Genomic DNA, 16190 nt, shown 5'->3' with positions numbered 1-16190 from the left:
CAGATTCTGTCCTGGTTGCCCCTCTTCCAGGCCAGTTCTCTGCTGTGGCCAGGGAGTGCAGTGGAGGATGGCCCAAGTCCTTGGGTCCTGCACCCCATGGGAGACCAGGAGAAGTACCTAGCTCCTGCCATCGGATCAGCGTGGTGCTGCCACGGCCGTTGGAGGGTGAACCAACGGCAAAGGAAGACCTTTCTCTCTGTCTCTCTCTCTCGCTGTCCACTCTGCCTGTCAAAAAAAAGATTTAATATGTATACTTGGACCAAATACACAAAATCATACATTATCACTGATCCCATAGATGGCATTAGTGCATGGTGCTATCTGAATCATTAAAGAATAACTAGCACTTAGGAGGTATTTTCTATTTTTCATTTTTCTGAAAAAAATTATTTATTTGAAAGGCAGAGTTACAGAGAGGCAGAGACACAGACAGGGATCACCCATCCCCTGGTTCACTCCCCAAAAGGCCACAACTGCTAGAGCTGGGCCAGGCCAAAGCCAGGAGCCTGGAATTCCATCCAGGTCTCCACACTGAGACCGATGGCAGGAGCCCAGGCACTTGGGTCATCACCCACTGCCTTCTCAGGTACAGTTGCACAGAGCTGGACCAGAAGTGGGCAGCAAGGACAGGAACCTGCAGTCACATGAGATGCTAGCATTGGGGTTGGTGATTTAACCTGCTGTGCTACAATACTGGCCCCAGCATCATTGTGTTGAATGATGTTTGTGGATGATAGAAAGCTTGGGAACTGAATCTGGGTCCAGATGAGGACTCTGAAGTGACTGGGAGGCCCTCAGAGCCATCACTGGCTTGGCCAAGGCTAAGAGCTCCAAGCTTCTAACCTGGTGACCTTGCAGAGAGGCCTAATCAAGAAGAGAGAAGTCTCTGTCTGTAGCCAGAGTTCTCCATTGCTGCCTGGAGGCACTGTGGAAATTCCCCTTCATTGAGGCCAGAATCTGTAACCCTGAGGTTTCCTAATTCTCTGGAAGGTCCTTCAGAAACCTAAGCATTTTCTGCTTAGCCTAAAGCTCTCCTGTGGTCAGATCTCCCAAGGGTCTCTATCCTAAAGCAGATGAGAATTTCTTGTTGAATAAACAGAACCATGAGGTGTCATCTAAATGGAATATGTCATCTTATGAGCCTATGCTCATGGGTATATTGGAGGGTGAGAAAGTGGAGGGAGGTAAAGTGGGTCATGGGAAGACTTCAAAGGTCTTTTATTATGTTCATTTTAATTTTAATTAATTTTAACAGATTCAATATGATTTGTGGATGTAAGGCTAAGAACATAATGAAATTCCCCTCCTCCCTCCCTCCCTTTTTCCCTCCTTCCTACCATCCTTCCTTTTACCTTTCTTTGTTTTTAGTTTTTGAGATGACATATTTTAAATTTACATTACAGTACACTGGCTTACTACTTCACTGAATATAAAGCTTAAGTAAAAAGCAAAAAGAATATAGTTTAGTAAGAATATAGATAATAGCTTTAAACAACAATTGAATGGAAAAATGACCATTTCACCCATATTCGTGGTTTTTTGTCATTTAATCATTCATAATTTTTTCAGTAAAATAGAACCAATGACAAAGTAACACCTAAATATTTCCTGTGTGTTTATAAGATAATTAAGTTCATTTAGACTTTAAGCCATTTCCTCCCAACAGTTAATGTACATGAATAATTTTATGCATATTGCAATGCAAATAATCATACAATACATTTTGTGTACTATAATAGTTATCACAGATCATGAAACACATATGTATTGGTCTTGTGGGGATAGGCTTATTTCACTAAGTATGATGATTTCCAGTTGCGTCCATTTTGTTGTGAAAGACAGAATTTCATTCTTTTTTACAGCTGAGTGATATCTGGCAGTGTATACAACATCCACATTAGCAGGGAGCTGGATCAGAGTCAGGATTCAAACCTGCACCCACGTGGGACACCAGCACCACAGGCAACAGCTTTACTCACTGCACCACTGCACCAGCCCCAAGTATAATGTTTAATTCATATAGACAACACGCTCACATAAGGTAGCTAGGTTTCCATTGCCTTATGCTTTCTTTGTATTTGGAACCTATAAGCTCTTGTGTTCTACTCCTTCATAAAATACTGTTGTGAATGATAGTCACCCCACTGTAATGTAGAGCACTAGAATTTCTTACTTCTCTCTCACTATATTTTGGTACCCAGTATCCAATCGCCCAAATTTTTTCACAGCTGTATCCCAGTTACCTAGAAGATCTGGTACACTATAGATTCCAGTAAATATTGTCGAGTGAATGAATTTGGTAAGAAACAGCTCTGGTTAATGGTAAAGTGAATTCACTTAAAAGCAGTAGTTTCTGAATCTCACTTGAATGATTGTATTGACATGCAGGAGTGCAAACTCCAACCAATGTGTAATAATGTAAAAATGTAAAGGGAAGGGAAGAAGTGAGTAGAAAAAGGGTAACAGGAATCACCATACGCTTCACACCAAGTACTCACAGGGTAGTTTTGACCAAAGATGGAGAAACAGAGTGGGTAAGCATCAAAACTCTGTACAGTTCAGAGGCGGCATATATTTGTCCCACTGCTGTGACTTCCGGCAGCTCCCAAATCCAGGAACGATGTTCCAATCACTGAACATGGAGTGTGAACCCGAGAAGACTTTGTAAAGCTCTCTTAATGTCCGTGTTCCTCAGGCTGTAGATGAAGGGGTTCAACATGGGAGTGACCACAGTGTACATCACCGAGGCCACCATGCCCTTCCAGGAAGAGGACGAGGCGTCAGAACTGAGATACACCCCAAGGCCTGTCCCATAGAACAGAGAAACCACAGTTAGATGAGACCCACAGGTGGAGAATGCTTTGTATCTTCCACCAGTCGATGGAATTTTCAGAATGGAGGAGACAATTCGCATATAGGAGAAAAGGATCCCTGAGAGGGGAACAAAGCCAAGAACAGCAGTCACCATGTAGAGCAGGGTGTAATTGATGAACGTGTCAGAGCAGGCAAGTACCAGGACCTGAGCAAGTTCACAATAAAAGTGTGCAGCTACCCACCTGGTGCAGAAGGACAGCCTCAGCATCAACAGGGTCTGGATCAGGGCACACGACAGACTGATGCACCAGGATACAAGAACCAGCAGGCTACAGAGACGGGGATTCATGATGACTGGGTAGTGCAAGGGGTGGCAGATGGCCACAAAGCGATCGTAGGCCATCCAGGTGAGAAGTGTGTCCATGCCCCCAAAAACCATGAAGAAGTACATTTGAGTGATGCAGCCTGCAAAGGTGATGGAATAGCTCTGAGTCTTGATGTTCTGCAGCATCTTTGGGATGGTTGTAGAGATGAAACAGATGTCAGCCAAGGACAGGTTGGAGAGGAAGAAGTACATGGGCGTGTGGAGGCGGGCATGGGAGCCGATGGCCAGGATGATGAGCAGGTTTCCAAGCACCGTGACCACAAGCATGAGCAGGAACAAACCAAATACCAGAGGTTGGTGCTTTGAGTCTTGAGAAAAGCCCAGGAGTAAAAATCCTAAAATACTTGTTCGATTTCCTGGTTCCATGTTGTTGACACATCAGCTAAACAGTTCAGGAAGAGAAGGCATGTGAAATAGACAATGAGCAGCCTTTCAATTCTCTCTGAATTTTCAATTCTTGAGGTGAAGAATTGAGAAAAACAAGCTTACTGTTACAAAACTTAGGAATCCTATAGTCTGTGACTTGTTATAGACAACATTTTGTAATGCTGACCAATCTCTGTCCATTAGCCTCAGGGAGACAAATCTATTCCCTTTGGTTTTGTGTGTGTGTTGTTTTATTTGAAAGGCAGAGTTACAAAGAGGCAGAGGCAAGAGAGAGGTCTTCCATCCACTGGTCCACTCCCTAGATGGCCACAGCTGCTGGAGCCATGCCAAATCGAAGCGAGGGGATAGGAGCTTCTTCCAGGTCTCCCACATGGGTGCAGGGGCTCAAGCACTTGGGCTACCTTCCACTGCTATCCCATGCCATATCAGAGAGCTAGATGTGAAGTGGAGCAGTCAGGACTCAAACCAGTGCCCATATGCAATCTGGCACTGCAGGTGGTGGCTTTAGTCGCTATGCCACAGCACTGGACCATCACCTATTCCTTTAATCTCTGACTTAGAGTCAAGGACTACAAACAGCAACTTTAGATCTTAGGGATAAAATAGCCCACATCTTCGCTAACACATAAGAGGCCCAGTGATCTAAAGGAAAGGTATAGGCCATCTTGCTTGTCTGGGGCACATCTGAAACCAGAAAACCACATCTGGGTAGTAAGAAAATATGAGAGCAGGGACAATAACTAGATATGATATTGAAGGGTAAGTAGGATGATGACTTACTTTCCAAGGTAAAGGAAGGAAGAAAGGGGAGGAGGGAGGAGAGAGGTGTGCATATTAGCAGGAAGCTAGCATTAGGAGCAGAGCCAGAACTCTGCCCAGGCTCTGTGATATAGGATGCAGGCATCCCCCCAAAAAAATCTTAACTAACCACTGCATCAAATGCCCACCTGCCTTACTTATTTTAGTGAGCAGATGTGCAGAGATCCTATGGGCCATGGCCAGGATTCTGGTGTTCCCTGGAATGGACTCTGCATGTTAATATCATCAGCAGCATTGCAAAATAAAATAATTCCATCCCCTCCCCTGCTAGGTCTATTGCAGGGAGTTCCTTCAAAGTGTCCAGCCTGATAACACATCTTTCTAAAGTGAACATCCAGTTGTATCACTCTCCTCCTAAAATCTCTTTTTTTTTTTTACAGGCAGAGTGGACAGTGAGAGAAAGAGACAGAGAGAAAGGTCTTCCTTTGCCGTTGATTCACCCTCCAATGGCCGCCGCGGCTGGCGCACTCTAGCCTGTGCACCGTGCTGATCCGAAGGCAGGAGCCAGGTGCTTTTCCTGGTCTCCCATGGGGTGCAGGGCCCAAGCACCTGGGCCATCCTCCACTGCACTCCCTGGCCACAGCAGAGAGCTGGCCTGGAAGAGGGGCAACCGGGACAGAATCTGGCACCCCGACCAGGACTAGAACCCGGTGTGCCAGCACCGCAAGGCAGAGGATTAGCCTAGTGAGCTGCGGCGCTGACCTCTCCTCCTAAAATCTTGAGATGTCTTTCTGGCACTGTCTTTCTGATTCTGTTCAGGATGCTGTCGGGAAAAATTACTAACAAGGTGGCTGGCTTACAGATGACAGAAATTGCATGTGAGATTTCGAAAAGTCTGGGAGCCCTCTCTTATTTATTCTATTTCCTTAAGCACTTGTAGATCCACGCAAAAATAAATTTATCCTTTATTTCCATTTTCCATGAAGTTATGAAGTTTCATCATATAGTCCATGTGAACATTCAGGTTTTAGAACTAAATTCATAAAAGCAATTATTTGGCCAGAGAAAGGTTCTATTTCTGGGATAATCAAATCTTGTTCTTTCTGTCTACATTAAAAAGTTGAGACAATGAAAAATGTACAGTGGAAAACATAATTGTGGAGTGCAGCATTGTAGCACAACACTTGCATTGCCATCATCCATTCTGGCTTCCCTGCTTCCAATTCAGCTCCCGGCTAATACACCTGGAAAAGCTCTGCCACCCACATGGAAGACCCCTATGGAATTCCTGGCTCCCAGCTTTGGTGTGGCCCAGCCTTGACTATTGCAGCCATTTGGGAAGTGAACAAATGGATGGAAGATCTCTGTGTGTGTGTGTGTGTGTGTGTGCACATGCATGTGCACATGCCCCTCTCCCTCTGTCACTCTGCCTTTCAAACCAATGAATCTTGGTATATATTTAAAAATAGCACCAGCAAAATAATGATTCAAATGAGTCATGACATGATGGTTAGGAATATCGTAAGCTGCCCATGTATTAGAAACTTTCTGCCTACCTTTGGACCAAGGGTTAGACATCAGAAGCTGGGAGGATAGTCACCTCATTCATCCTAGTCCCTTTGTCCATGCACCCAATGAGTATGCCCTATTCTACTTTTACTGCCTAGAGTCGGAGGGCAGTTGTGCTAACTATCTTAGGAATAACCAAAGAATAAATGAGGGCTAGCGCTGTGGCGCAGTGGGTTAATGCCCTGGCCTGAAGCGCCAGCATCCTATATGGGCACCAGTATGAATCCCAGCTGCCCCGCTTCCTATCCAGCTCTCTGTTTTGGCCTGTGATAGTAGAAGATGACCCAAGTCCTTGGACCCCTGCATTCACGTGGGAGACCCGAGGAAACTCCTGGCTCCTGGAGCTTGCTCGCTCTCTCTCTGCCTCTCCTTTTTCTGTGTAACTCTGACGTTCAAATAAATACATAAATCTTTAAGAAAAAGAATGAATGAGGCAGCTTGTCAGTCACTGAACAAGTCCTGGAAACCATTCTGCAAGAAAGGAGTCTGGACAAGGGTATGTGTTAGCTGTTGTGATATGAAGACTAAGAGTGTGGCCTTTGTATTCATGGTCCAGCCTCCAAGGTGCAGAGATAGTTGCAGAAAACAGTAATTGTAACACAGAGAATTAAGTGCTAAGGTGGATTACTGTGTGGAATACAGAGAGGAGCTCTAAGTTGAGAAGAGGGATGGGAGATGTCTGAATGCAAGAAGCAAGAAGCAACGTGTTCAGGCACTTTGCTCTTTTTTTTTGTTTTGACAGGCAGAGTGGACAGTGAGAGAGAGAGACAGAGAGAAAGGTCTTCCTTTGCCATTGGTTCACCCTCCAATGGCCGCCATGGCTGGCGCACTGCAGCCAGTGCACCACGCTGATCCAATGGCAGGAGCCAGGTACTTATCCTGGTCTCCCATGGGGTGCAGGGCCGAAGCACTTGGGCCATCCTCCACTGCACTCCCTGGCCACAGCAGAGAGCTGGCCTGGAAGAGGGGCAACCGGGACAGAATCCGGCGCCCCGACCGGGACTAGAACCCGGTGTGCCGGCACCACAAGGCGGAGGATTAGCCTAGTGAGCTATGGCGCAGGTGCACTTTGCTCTTAAGTAGAAAGTGGTAGATGAGAACAATCAAGAATGATGTTGGAGAGATGGGCACAGATGACATCTCTGAGAACCGGGAAAGGGAAATTGCACAGAGAATGGGGCTGTGAAGAGAATACCATACAGGGAGGGGTGGAGAGAGAATGAATGAATGAATGAATACAATCAAAGGACTAATGTGATATGAATTATTGCTGGTACCTGGAGGGAAAGATAAGTTTGGGGCAGACATAAAATGTGGGGAGTCCTCACATCATTTGAATTGAAGGGAACCACTGAAGAATTATGTTGCCTAAGAAAGACAAGCATCAAGAGAGGTGCACAAGGAAATCAAGGGAAATCACAGGAAAGGGATATGGTGGGTTCCAGTGCACCCGTGTCATCCCCAAGAATTAAAGCAGGGGATGTCAGAGGGAACATGGTGTTGGGCTTGCCTGTGTCCTTCCCTTTTCTTCTCACAGCCCAACCCAAGTATTTCTGTACCACAGTCCAAGATGCTAGGGAATCCAGCCTTTGCTTTCTTGAAGGAATCTAATAAGAGCCCTGGATAAGGGTTAAGAGGGAAGGACAAGGACAGGTCTTTCTGGAAAGCAGGAAATGTTCCTAAGCAAGTGTAGGTCACAGAATTCAGAAGGCTTGGTCTGGGGGTGGTGGAGAATGGAGGATTTGGAGTACTTGGGTCATGTAACAAGAGAATAGATCTAGAAGGGTCCAGGACTTTGCTGTTAAAAATCTACAGTTCTATCAGGACCTTGGGGCATCCATCTGTGCAACTTGGACTGGAAATCATAACACTAGATGCTGTGGTCCAGGGAATTGCAGTGGCCAACAAAGACTAGCACCTCTCATCATCTTCTCAATCATGCCCACAAAGAAAACACAACCAAAGTGAAAACTCACTACACAGTGGCCGCTATCACCAAGCAGTCTAATCATTCTTCCTTCCCAGAAATAACGTTCATCAAGTCTTGCTCCATGAACATTGCAGAGTTTACCCTACCTTATACTTAACAATAGGCAATGCCCTTTCCCCTCCCCTAGTTTCCTCAACACTTACCAGGCTATGCAGGCTCAGCAGCATGAACCCACCGAATCAAATGTCTAGAATCTCTTTCTCTTGTAGAGGGTGGACAATAAAAACAGAAGGTCAGGCCCCCAGCAGAGTGTGAGACAGAGCCAGGCATGTGGTACAGGGCCTGAATTACTTCTTCTGGAGATGATGTGAGTGTCTCGAGTGTGGGACCTTGATGACTATAAATTAGTGAGTTCCAAGTTGTGTCCTGGAGGCTGTATCCCCTCTGAAGCTGATTAGAATAATTGATCAGTGACGTGTTCATTCTCTGATCATTTTGGCTCCTCAAGGACAGGGTCAACACAAACAGGAGTCTCTAACCTGCCAATTCATGATCCCTGGGAGACTAACACTGAAGACATCTGTAATTTCTCTCTCCTACATTCTTCACCTCTGGGAAAAGTTAATCTTCCTTGGATCATTTCTTGGTGACAAATATGGCAGCATTTTTGACTTGTAGATTCCTAATAAGATGATGGTTGAGTAGAAAGAGTCCCAGGATTCACTGGAGCAGTGATGTCAAAATCTAGCCTAAACCAGGACTGCCTCAATATTTGTATCTTTTAAAGATTTATTTATTAAATTGAAAGAGTTAACATATATCATATTATAATATATTATTATATAATAATATATAATATAATATGAATTATATATAATTATATATTATATAATTGTTATAATTTGAGATAACATCTTTTAAATTTACATTACAGTAAAAAGGCTTAATACTTCATCAAATAAGAAGTTTAACAAGTAAAAAGCAAAAAGACCCTAGTTTAGTGGGAGTATAGACAATGATTATAAATAAGTAAATGGAAAAGTGACCATTTCACACATATTAACCAAATGTTAATCACAAATAAAAAATTAGATGTTTTTTTTCTTGGACTATTTGTTAACACTTTACTATGGTTATATATATATATGTGTGTGTGTGTGTGTGTGTGTGTGTGTGTGTACACACAGATATATAACAAAATATAGCATTTTAAGCATTTTCAAAAATGTTCCTTGGGAGCTGGCGCTGCAGTACAGTGGGTTAAAGCCCTGGTCTGAAGCTTCGGCATCCCATATGGGTGCCAGTTCTAGTCCTGGCTGCTCCTCCTCCAATCCAGCTCACTGCCATGGCCTGGGAAAGCAGTGGGGGTTGTCCCAGGTCCTTGGACACCTGCACCCATGTGGGAGAACTGGAGGAAGCTCCTGGCTCTTGACTTCGAATCAGCTCAGCTCTGGCTGCTGCAGCCATCTTGGGAGTGAACCAGCAGATAGCGGACCTCTCTCTCTGTCTCTTCCTCACTCTAACTCTGTCTTTCATATAAATAAAATGAATCTTTTTTAAAAAAGTTCTTTGAGTTATTTTGATCTACTTTAATGGCAGTATGATAGAAAGAAATCTTCCATCCACTAATTGACTCCCCAAAATGCCTGCAACAGCCAGAGCTGGGCCAGGCTGAACCCAGGAGCCCAAAGTTCCATCCTGGTCTCCTGTGTGTATGGCAAGGGCCCAAGCACTTGGACTATCATCTGCTGCCTCCCAGGTTGTAAGAGCAGGGAGCTGGATGAGAAATGGAATAGATGGGACTTGAATAGGAACTCCATGATGCAGGCACCCAAGAAACTGTTGAACATCTTTGCCACAGTGCCAGCCCCCATTGTAACCATTTCTCGGTGTATAGTTCGGTGGCACAAGATACACTCCAATGTTGTATACTGTTGCTGTGGATTCATTCTGAGAGGAGAAGCACAGTGGGGACAAGAGGTGTGGAATCACGACACAGACACCAGGAGTTGGGTGAAAGTGGGAAAGAGGCGAGCAGATTGCAGACTCATTGATTTCAGTTGGTGCAGCAGCTTATAGAGCCAAGGCAGCCAATCCGCTCAAGGGACAGTTAATGCCCTAGCCAATCACAGCCTGTTGCCAGGCAAACTCCTTTGCCAGTTGGGTTCCAAAGCCATCTAATCACAGTCTGTTGCCAGGCAGGCTCCATTGCCATGTGGTTTCCAAAGCCATTCCTGAGTAACTGACACTCACTTGGCAGCACCCACCTTGGCACGACCTTCTCATTCCACCACATTTCCCCCTTTTCATTTATTTTTGAGCACCGGGAGGCATGATCCTTGGCCATACCATTGTAGACCCCATTTCTACGTGGTCGCCGTATGCAGCTGTGCCTGTCTTAGGTTCTCCTCTGTGGATATTACCCATCATTGACTAACCAGCCCTCAAAATGGGAGGCCACAGGAGTGCTTGCTCAGATGGGGGTAGGAATGAGGGACATGGCATGACTACACACAGGCGATTGGCTGTTCAAATGGCTGACCAGAGCTAGTGGGGTAAAAGACAGTAGCAGATGTGACTGTGGGCAGTTCCTCAGGGCAGGATGCTAGGGCAGCAGCTTGATAATTTGGAGCAGGTGCATCTGCTAACAAGGCTCTCAGTCTTGTTCAGCTGCTTCTGGTTGACTGTCAGTTGCAGGCTTGATGTTTCTGGCTAGTACCCAAATAGGCTGTCCCACATTCTCTGGAAAGACACAAGCATATCCTTGGCCCTTGGTTAGCAGAAGACTTTTTATGGGTGTTGGAATCCAGGGCCTGAATTGTGAATCCACTTCAAGATTAATGGCAAACATGTGGGTGGGATGGGGTCTAGTGGCTGCCCTGAGAGCCTGGAGTGCCTGGGGACTGCCACAAAGTGGGGATCCTCACTGTGTGTGGATGAGATGATCTCACATGGGTTATCACCTTGAGGTTGTCTAAGTTCATCTCACGGATATTTGGGGGGTGGCTGACTAGGCATTGCTGTGTTGTCTGCTGTCATTTTCACTGTCAGAGCTCTCTCTCCCTAAGTCATCAACTGTTGCTTGTGAGGCAACAGCCTGGAGTGGCAGGCTCTGATCACTCACATATTCATTATGTTTGGTAATCTGTGAGGGTTTCGGAGACGGGGGTAATTTTCCCACATTTGAGGGCTCAAGAGCAGCGCACCATATCAATTCTAGCCAAAGGAAAGACACCCACAGCACTGTTACCATAACAAAACAAATTCCTAGCACCTCAGTGGCTGATGGCATTACACAGGGGGTTCCCTACGTTAGAGGAACAGACAGTGGTATATCAGATTGTAAGTATGGCCTGTGCTTAGGGGGGATTTCCTTGATTTGATAGGTCAAGGCCATATGCCCACACAGTATCACCAGAGTGTCACCTCTCTCGAGTGAGGGAAGATGACTTGGTTCCAAATTCTGGGATGATCAGTCCCTTATGTGAATTCGCCAGGTGAACTGAAAGTAAAAGGAGCCAAAAAGCGGTGTTATGCTTCTGGGCAGTGTGTGCCTAACCTGGGGTCACTTTGACCAAGGACAAGGACAAGGACAAGGAAAGGGGCATACAAGGGTGTTCTGTGCTTACCCTCACAGAACCAAACAGCACACAAAACACTGAGAGGCCTACTTGCCGAAATCAAGGGGGGACCTCACCAAGTCTGACACACTGTCTCCCAGTCATGTTGGGCACCAGATGTTGTGGATTCATTCTGAGAGAAGGAGCGTGGTGGGAGCAGGAGGCATGGAGTCACCACACAGTCCCCAGGAGTCGGGTAAAAGCAGGCCAGAGGTGAGCAGCCCGCAGATTCATTTATTTCAGTTAGTACAACAGCTTAAATAGCAGAGGCAGCCAGTCCAATCACGGAATGGTTTATGCCCTAACAATTCACAGCCTGTTGCCAGGCAACCTCCATTGCCAGGTGCTGTCTGAAGCCATTCCTGTGTAACTGACACTCGCTTGCCAGTGGCCATCTTGGCATGGCCTTCTCATTCCACCACAGTACACTGTCCTCTATCCAGTTCTTTTAGCTTTTCATCATCCCAAGCAGAAATCTGTACACCTTACAAAAAACAACTGCCCATTTTCTAACTCCAGCCCCAGGGCAGATGTTGTGTCCAGATAAGTAGATCCCCAAGAAGCTATCAGCAACCCAATCACACCAAACTGCAAAAGCAGGATTTATTCAAGAGTACAAGCCATGACAGGGACCCCATCCAACCAACCGGCACAGCGGAGGAAGGAGTGAGGCCTCGGTCTTGTTAGGGAGAGTTTTTAAAGCAAAAAAGGGCTACATCAGCAGGAAAAAAGAGTTACATCAGTGGGGGCTTACAGCATGGGAGCTTTGGGTGCAGGCAGTTACTTTGGCCTTGGTCTACTGAGCTAGCTGTCCCTGGTAAGCTTTGATATCTCCGGAATGCCTGAATGCCTGCTTCTACAAGGACTTGGGTCTGCTATGGGAAACGGAGGCTGCTTTTTTTATTGTTTTAAAATGGAGTCACTTTGGCTCTTCACAGCCTCTATTCTTCAGTAGTGTCTATGAATTCTCTATCTGGGTTCCTCACTGAAGTGGAATCAGACAATGTCTGACATTTTGTGTCTGCTTTATTTTAGTTCCATAATGTTTTCAAGGTTCAACTATAGTATGTATCAAAATTCCACTCTTTCTAAATTTCTTGTTTCATGGTGATAAAATTCACATCAAATCTATCAAGTTAGTAATTTTTCAAGCTTTACTGAGGTATAATTAACAAATAAAAATCATAGATTTTGATGTTGTAATATACCTATAAGTTGTGAAATTATTACTACAATCAAGTGGACAATTCCATCACCTCACATGATTACCATTTGTGTGTGTGTGTGTGTGTGTCTGTGTGTGTGGTGAGAACACGGAAGATCTACTCACCACGGCAAACATTTGGCACAGAGGTTAACACACCAGTTGGGATATCTGCAACCCATATCAGAGTAACTGGGATTGAGTCCCAACCCTGTTTCTAATTCCAGATTCTTGATAATGTGTACCCTGAGAGGCAGCCAGCAATGGCTCAATTACTTGGGTCCCTGCTAGATTAAATTCCAGCTTCATGGCTTCAGCCTGGCTCAGCCTTAGCTGTTGTAGATATTTGGAGAGTGAATCAATGGATGGATGACCTCTGTCAGTCTTTGTCTGTCTCTGCCTTTCTGAATAAATAAATACTTTTTAAATATACTCAGCAATTTATAAGTATACAATAGTTATAAATTTAGTATTGAGTCTATTTACATTGTTGCATAACCACCACCAATATCTATCTACAAAACATCTTTCATCTTCCCAAACTGAAGCTCTGTACCCAACAAACACTAACTCCCAGTCCTTACACCTCCCCTGCCAACCTCTGGCACCCACCATTCTACTTTCTCTATGAATTTGACTACTGTAAGTTCCAGATACTTGTGCAATCCTACAATATTTGTTCTTTGGGGATTGACTTCTTTCATTTAGTATAATGTATATTCATGGTTCACTCACACTGTTCCGTGTGTGTGAAATTCCATCCTTTTTCAGGCTGAATAATAAATATCCCATTGTAGGTATAGGTTGAGTTGTTTCACCTGCCCAAGGATGCTGTATTGCTCCACTTTCGGCTGTTGTGGATAATACTCCTATGAACATGAGTGCACAAGTGTTTCTTCCAGTCCCTACTTTATACTACTCCAATTTTTTTTTTGCCTTAGTACTTCCTACACTTGAAATGTTACTGGTTCACCTTTTTGTGAGCAACCATGGCTCCCAGAACTGGAACCATCGTAGTTTCTCAATAGATATTTACTCTGAATACCTAAGATTTAAGGAAGAAGAAGAGATTGAAAATGAAATAATTAGGACCAGTGTGTGAATTTAGCCTAGTCTGAGACGCAAGCTCAGAAGCCGGCTTCCCACAGCAGAGTACCTGTGTCCAGCACTTGACTCTGGCTCCTGACTCTAGTGTCCTGCAAATGCAGACCCTGGGAGGTGGCAGTGATGGCTCAATTGATCAGGTTTCTGCCACCCACATGGGAGACCTAGATTGAGTTCTGGGCTGCTGGCTCCTCCTACAGTTGGGCTGGTGCAGCATTCGGGCGAGTTAACAGAGTTGATGGTCAACTTTCTCTGCCTCTCTCTCTTTCCCTCCTTCTCACATGAACAATAATTTAAATTTTAAAAAAGGAAGATCCCCCTACCCCAATTAAACATTTATAAGTACACTATTTTTTCTCCTCAAATACCACAAGGAAGCAGCTCCACTAACAAGTAAAGTTTAAGCAACTAGTGCTCTCAAGGGATCAATCTAGAACTCCTGAGGTTGTTATAGTTCATCACTGAGGAAAAGAAAAAAGATAACAAGGACAGAGAGAAAAAGGTTTTTCTCCTTATACATCTGTTTCCCACATGTCCTAGAGCTAAAAGGGGAAAATAATCTAAAAATCTGATGGCATTGCTGGCAACAGCTTAACCCTCTGTGCAACAATGCCAGCCCCACTCCCAACTGCTTGGGGTGGTTCTGGTTGTTTGCACACAACATACACTTTTGGGTGATTCCTTATATCCAGTCAGATTGTTTGAGAGTCATTGAAATACATCTCCTTTCCATAATGAGTATGGTCACATGTAGCCTCAGCAATTTGAAAGGCACAATTGTCAGGTATAGAAAACATGTTTGTCAGGATTATAATACCAACCTTTTCTACACTGATGGAAGCCCATATGATTCTCTTCAGTGAGTGTCTGAATTAGTATCAGTAGGAGCAATTGTTAGACAAGCTAAAAATTGGAATGAGTGTCATATACAGATAGGAGATTTATATAGGAAAATGTTGGCTGCTTCATCTGCTGGCTGATTGGTGCCCGTGACAATACATAACTGCTACTTCAGTGGGCCCTTTACTATCACCAGTAACTTCAGTATTAGAGTCCTCACGTGTTGTTTCTTTATTGTCTGCCTTTAGAAGTCCCACTTGCCTTCCAAATAGCTCCTTAGGCATGTGGAACCAGAAATGCACACCTGGAATTGGCTAAATGTGTATGTTTCTCCCTGAAGGCCAGTCCAAGGGCACAATCTCTATTCATACTCTATGCCCATCAAATACTGGATTTTTTGTTTTCTAATTAGGTTTTCTGGGTTCATTATGTATTCTGGATAGTAATCCTTTGTCAGAAGAATAGCTTAAATATGTTCTCACCTTATGTTGGTTGTTTCTTCATTTTGCTGATTGCTTCCTTGACTGTGCAGAAGTTTCTCTCTTTGATACAATCTGATATGTTTTTGCTTTTCCTTTTTTGTGCTTTTGGAATCTTATTCAAAAAAAAAGCATTGCCTGTGGTATTATATTGAAGTGGTTCCCTTTTCTTTCTAGTAGTTTGATAGTTTTGGGTCTTACATTTAGATATTTGATCCATTTTGAGTAGATTTTTGTATAGGAGGAAGGGAACATCTTAGTTCAATTCCCTGGCCAGTAACTGAAGAGACAGTCCATGCTCCAATGTGTGTTTTCAACAACTTTGTCAAAGTTGACTGTAGACTCATGGATTCACTTTTTTGATCTCCAATCAGTCCCTTGGTTCTACATGACTATTTTTATGCAAGTTCCATGCTGTTTTAGTTGAAATAGCTCTGTGTACATTTAGATATTTGATCCATTTTGAGTAGATTTTTGTATAGGAGGAAGGGAACATCTTAGTTCAATTCCCTGGCCAGTAACTGAAGAGACAGTCCACGCTCCAATGTGTGTTTTCAACAACTTTGTCAAAGTTGACTATAGACTCATGGATTCACTTTTTTGATCTCCAATCAGTCCCTTGGTTCTACATGACTATTTTTAAGCAAGTTCCATGCTGTTTTAGTTGAAATAGCTCTGTGGAATGTCCTGAAATCTAGTATTCTGGTGCCTCCTGCTTTGTTGTTTTTGTTCAAGATTGAATTTTATAAATTTTTAATAGTTCCATGAAAAATGTAGTTGGTATTTTCATGGAGACTGCATTGAATCTGGAAACCTCTTCAGAAAGTATGGACATTTTAATTATATCTTGCAAATCTTTTTTGTTTTGTTTTCTTTACCTCTTTCAGTAGTGTTATGTAATTTTCATGTAGAGATCTTTCACACCAATGGTTAAATGGATTGCAAGGCATAACAATTTTTTGTAATTACTTCTTTCTGGTGCAGTCCATTATTGGTGTATAGAAATGCTACTGAGTTTTGCACACTGAATTTGTACCATGCAACTTTACTGAACTTGTTTTTCAGTTCCACTAGTCTCCTGGTGAATGTATTCAGCTTT

The 16190-nt window shown here is 44.0% G+C and overlaps 1 protein-coding gene across 2 annotated transcripts; it reads right to left on the bottom strand.

Moving 5' to 3' along the window:
• Window positions 1–1811: 1811 nt before the first annotated feature.
• LOC100347114 (olfactory receptor 7C1) lies at window positions 1812–11701 on the bottom strand. 2 transcript variants are annotated; one of them, XM_070059528.1, is made up of 2 exons: window positions 8048–8687; window positions 1812–3581 (listed from the first exon to the last, which is right to left on the bottom strand). In XM_070059528.1, exon 2 carries the CDS (start codon window positions 3563–3565, stop codon window positions 2630–2632), a length of 936 nt encoding a protein of 311 aa, XP_069915629.1. In that variant the 5' UTR covers window positions 3566–3581; window positions 8048–8687; the 3' UTR covers window positions 1812–2629. The 2 variants fall into 2 exon arrangements, with proteins under 2 accessions (XP_069915629.1, XP_069915628.1); XM_070059527.1 differs by lacking the exon at window positions 8048–8687 and adding an exon at window positions 11542–11701 and having other exon boundaries at window positions 1813–3581.
• Between the last annotated feature and the right edge of the window lie 4489 nt (window positions 11702–16190).

The sequence above is a fragment of the Oryctolagus cuniculus genome, chromosome 16 (genome assembly GCF_964237555.1).
Source record: "Oryctolagus cuniculus chromosome 16, mOryCun1.1, whole genome shotgun sequence".
In the NCBI taxonomy this organism is placed as follows: Eukaryota; Metazoa; Chordata; class Mammalia; order Lagomorpha; family Leporidae; genus Oryctolagus; species Oryctolagus cuniculus.
This window is presented reverse-complemented; position numbering and strand designations above follow the sequence as displayed.

Coding starts and splice junctions, on each gene's coding strand:
- LOC100347114 (XM_070059527.1), bottom strand. CDS start 3,565: ATGGAACCAGGAAATCGAACAAGTATTTTAGGATTTTTACTCCTGGGC.